This window comes from Castor canadensis, chromosome 12 (assembly GCF_047511655.1).
Source record: "Castor canadensis chromosome 12, mCasCan1.hap1v2, whole genome shotgun sequence".
Classification (NCBI taxonomy): Eukaryota; Metazoa; Chordata; class Mammalia; order Rodentia; family Castoridae; genus Castor; species Castor canadensis.
This window is the reverse complement of record NC_133397.1, coordinates 61,528,095-61,533,153: the sequence shown is the minus strand read 5'-3', so window position 1 is coordinate 61,533,153 and position 5,059 is coordinate 61,528,095. Positions and strand designations below refer to the sequence as shown.

Below are 5,059 nucleotides of genomic sequence, written 5' to 3'. Positions count from 1 at the left end.
CCTCTTGCTCCCCCTCCTCTCCTCCCTCAGGTTGACGGTAAACAGGGAAGCCTGGGCAGGAGGCCAGCTCTGAAGCTTTCTCCACACACAGGCTGTGCAGACTGGAGGTGGCTGGCCACCAGGATGCTGGAGGCTGGCAAGGGAGAGAGGTAGAATAGGAATGCAGCTTTCTCTAACCTCTGTGCTTGGCTGTCCCTCTGCCCACAACCCCTGGTGAATGTTGGTCCCTCGCCCTGCACCACATCTCACTGGTCTTTAGATGCTTGATCTCTGGCAGGCTGTCTTCTCCTCACTGTTCTTTCAATTAGCCCTCATCCTGTACCCCTGCCTTGCTGATACCTGGGTATTGTCATTCCCTCAATTCCCTAGTCCTCTTTTTTCATCATCAAAAGAATTATGTGGTCAGCTTCTGTTACACCTCCTAAAGGAAGCCTTCCCTGGATTCTCCAGCATCGGATTCACCATGCATCTGATCTTTCTTAGCAGAGGACACTTGTGGCTGCTACTGGGCTCTGAACCCCAAAAGTGAGCCTGTGTCTCTTCTATCAGCTTGGATTTTCTTAAGCCTTATGCCTCATGTTGTAGAGAACTTTCTGAGAAGAGGACTGGTCTCTCTGTCTGATCCTAGGACCATGACCCAGCTTCTCACATTCCCCTCCAGGATCCCATACAGCAGGCCTGCCCTGACGTTCTTAGCCCAGGGCAGAAAATTCAAATGGAGGCCTATGTATTATGTACCTAAATATTTTGAATGACAAATCAAACTATGCCCTCATCCTGGCCTGTATTCCATGATAGGCCTCACCCTGCTTCCTAGAATTGTCTTTGTGTCAGGGTGTTTTCCCAGAGGTAGTGAAGTGTAGCACAGGTGTGCAGGCAAGGTGGGTTTGACACTGGGTGGTAGCTAGGCCAGTCCTACCCAAGTCCTGCCTCATTCTATATTTAGCACATCCTGCATTACTAAGCACTTCCCTAAACTATCCCACCTGTGTAGAAGGAAGGGCAGAAGGGCAATTGTTGGTGATCTCTGTCTTTCAACACCCTATTCTGGGTGACTTGGACAGAGAAGCCAATATGAAATGAAGCTGCAGCTACTGTATTCTGCAGCGCAAACTGGGCTTGTCCAAATCTCAGGCCACATCCTTCCGCTGAGGACCCATTTCAGGTCTCCGGCCCCTTGCTCACAATTCCCATTTGGGTCAAGGAACTCGCCTATCTGGGCGGGGAGAGGATAAGAATATAAAGAGGCAGCACCAGGGCAGTCTCTGCAGTGAGATGATAGTTCTATATCCTGAGGGTGGGGTGGGTCCATGAATCTACAGAGGTGGCGAAATGACACTAAACTGTGCACATGGTGCCAAGGTCAGTTTCCTGGTTTGACATTATGCTAACTATGGAAGCTACAACTGCTGGCAGAAATTGGGTGAAGGAACTTCTCTGCCCTATCTTTGCAACTTCCTGTAAATCTACAATTACTGTAACTTAAAAGTTCAATGACAGTACCTTGAGCAAAAATAAATTTGTGATGCTTCGTGTTCAAGTGTTTGCAACGGGCAGACCCTCTCTAAACACTGGAGTCTTGCCTGGGCTACATTTGATGCCCTTTTTCCCTCTCTCTGATCTGATTTCACCTTGAATTGATAACCCTTGAAGGAGTCAATATCCCTCCCATCAAGTATTATTAAGTTTGAAAGAGGAGCTGGCTTAGGGTAATGCTTAACCAAAGACAGCCCTGATATTGTTCGGGGAGACTTGGGATGCCTGGATGGGAGCTCCGTTGGAGTGGTCGTCAGGGGGACCCACAGACCCTCTCCCATTTCACATCTCCCTCACTCAGCCCATTTTCCTTCACAGTGAGGACAGGAAAGGAAGGGAGTGAGGTGGTGCTGTGGGGACTGGTTCCCTTGTCTTTGTTTTCTTTTATTTCAGTGAGAGATACGCACACACACGCACACACACGCACACACACACACACACTGCACTCACACACATGAGCTGCGGGACCAAGGCCATTTGGTCAAGTCCCTGAGCTGGGGACAGGTGGGAAGGGGCATGGCATCACCACCTCTCCTCTTTGGGGCCTGCTCAGTGCAGTCCACTGGGGGCTGGGAAGCTAGGACAGTGATGTGCTGGGGATTCAGTGTCACACATAGGTAGGAGTCTTAAGTGTTAGCTTTTTTGTTGCTCCGGCCAGGGCTGCCTACTTTCCGTTCTAGCCGGCTATAGGGCGCAAAGGCTGAGGAACCCAGTTCATAGCTGGCAGGCAGGTCCAGCAGTGGGGCCATGGAAAAGCAGATGGCTGGTAGAGGGGGTGGCACTGGAGGGGACGCCGAGGCTGAGGGCAGCGGGTTGACACGTGGGGAAGAGTTCCTGGGGTCACCCAAGGAGGTGCTCTTGTGGCCAGCCGGTAGGCTTGGCAGGCCAGGGGTCAGTGTCAGGAGGCTGGGGGCCCTGGGCACAGGGAGCAGTCGGCCTTGTTCCAGAAGTCGCAGAATATTGGAGGTGGCGAAGGCCTCAGAGGCCGAGGAGGATGCCCGCTTCTCCAGGTCTCTGCTCTGATCTTTCTTCTGCTTGGTGCGTCGGTTCTGGAACCAGACCTTTACCTTGGGACAGAGGGTGGGTACGGGGTGTCAGGAGGGGAGAGAGGACAGGCAGAGCAAAGTGGGCAGGTAGGAGAAGAAAAGAAGAGAATTGCATAGGGCAGGGCAGAAGTGGTGGACATACGGATGAGGCAAACATGGGGAGGGGAGAAAGAACAGATTGTTATTAAAGTCTTCTTACAAGCAGCCTGCTCTGGGGAACTGATTAGGGACCCTATGCCCAAATTATGAACAGCTAAAGCTGACTCTGGCCTAGGATGGAGGAATGGATTGACTGATAGAGAAGGTGAAGTTTGGGGGTACAATTGAAGTGTTGAAATTCTCTTCTTGGTCTACATACTCTGTTCTTAATCAAGTTCATAGCCTTAGGCACCATTTATGTATGGATAATTCTCAACTATGCCTTGGCCCAGGCCTCTGAACTGAAGTCCAGGTCAAGCGCCCTATAGCCTGTTAGACATTATCCCATGGGGGTCTCAAAAGCACCCCAAGCTCCATCTGCATAGAGCAGTTCAGGTCAACTTCTTCACACAGGGCCTTTCCTCACATTCTCCCTCCATCATGTCCATTTCCAACCTCCTCTCCATTCTCAGTGCAGACCCTTCCCTATGCTGTGTCCTCTCAACTTGACAGCTGTCCCTACAGCAGTGCCTCTTGACTCTGGCTGCCTGCGAGAACCACCTGCAGCTTAAACCCTGAACTCACTGCTTATTGCCCAGTCAGCTCAGGCTGGGGGTCGCTGGACTCAGGCTCTAACAATTTCTATAGCTCACCAAAGTGAGAAAACCAATGCTTTCAAGGTCTCTCTGTCCCAGGTGCAAACCCTATCATCTACAGTGTTGAGATGTAAAGTGGAAGCTACTGTCTCATGGCCTGCACTGGTTCTGACATACATGTGTGGACACCCCAGCCTGTTTGTATTCTACAAACAGAACTCCCCCCCACCCTAGTTGGCGTTTCTTGGGCCTGGGGTTCTGAATAATGTCTGTGGTCTTCCCTTGGAAGACTGACAGGAGCGTCCCAGCCAGACACTGGTAATGTCACTTGGCAGGAATTCTAGAATCCTGGACGCCTGGGGGGGTGGTTAGAAGATGCAAGCTCTTGGAGGGCATGACCCCCGGAGGGCTTGACCCCTTGGTTTTACAGAGTCCTCACCCTGAAGGAAAGTGTATGACTAGATGAGGCCAAAGTGGGACCCTCTGAGACTTGGGGCATAGGACATGGGCCAGTTGCCCAGTCTGAGGACAGTTCTATTACTACCTCTAGTCTTGGTCCCCACATACTTCTGGAGGGAGCTCTTTCTAATGCAGTCTGGTCGTTCTTCTGGACTTTTCAGCAGTCCCTTCCCTCTCTATCCCTATAAAGATCAAACTTCTCAACATGATACCAATACCAAGAGGGACAAGATATGGCAGGATATTGAGTGGACTTCTGATAGCTACACACTCAAACTTAAAGATAAAGAGATGCCAAGAAAACCATCTATAAAGGACAGACACCTTTTCTGGGCCTCTGAGATGGGCATCTGAGGAGGCTGGGAGTAGTCAGCTCTGTGGGGCCACAAACCTGATTTCCTCCATCTCTGAAAGGAAAGGAGTGCCCCTCCCATAGGAAATAAGTCAGGGGCTCAGAAAGACTCACTTATAGGCATTGGAAGTACCTTCTGGAAGCAGTGAGTGGCCTTTGCTCACCAGCCAGAAAATATGTCAGGCCAACATCTCACTGGTCCACCATTGGAACACTTAGACCCATGACGCAGGAGCTTCTTGCTCCGAGCTAGAGAGGACAGTTAGGTACAAGGAAGTGGTAGTAACAAGGGGTGTGACCAATACAGAATGACAGTTTGTGGAAGGTGTTCTCCTGCACACCTTGTCTTCACACAGCTCTGGGTGTAGCAAGGAGAGGTGATGGGGGCTTCCCTGGGTGGGGAGCCTCCTGGACAATTGGACTCTGGAAAAGGGGAGGAGAGATGCAGAGGGTATATGGAGCAAAGACTGGGAACTGGCATGTCATTTGTTGTCATGTGTGGGCTAGTTCAGAGATTCTCAACCATGGCTCCACATTGGAATTACTAGGGGACAGTCTACATCCTGATTCCCAGGCCCCATCCCAACCCCATTCCATCAAAATTGCTAAGGGGTGGGGCAGATGCACCTGTAGTGCTAGAAAGCTCTGTGGGGATTCCAATGTGTTGCTGGTGTTGTCACCTTCAAGGATGAGTGTGAGAAGACCTGAGTTTCTACTTCCCACCATCAGTCCCAAGGTTCCTAATGACTGGTTCATAAGGCTCAGAAAACATGGGACAAACACAGGGAAGACATGCTCAGAGTCCTCTAAACGTGTTCCTTCTCTTCCAGGAAGCCTTTGGTTCTACCTCTTGCCAGAGTTAAATCCAAAGTTATTGGCTCTTTAAAGTTTGCTTTAATCACACTCTTCCAGGAAGCCATTCCTGACCAACT

General features: G+C 50.6%; 1 protein-coding gene across 1 annotated transcript in view; it reads right to left on the bottom strand.

Moving 5' to 3' along the window:
- Positions 1-1,577: 1,577 nt before the first annotated feature.
- Positions 1,578-5,059, bottom strand: part of Vax2 (ventral anterior homeobox 2) — a 30,711-nt gene continuing 27,229 nt past the window's right edge. The window contains exon 3 of the mRNA XM_074051007.1: positions 1,578-2,603. Within this exon, the coding sequence (XP_073907108.1) occupies positions 2,163-2,603 (441 nt within the window). The 3' untranslated portion in view covers positions 1,578-2,162. The remainder of the gene's footprint in view (positions 2,604-5,059) is intronic.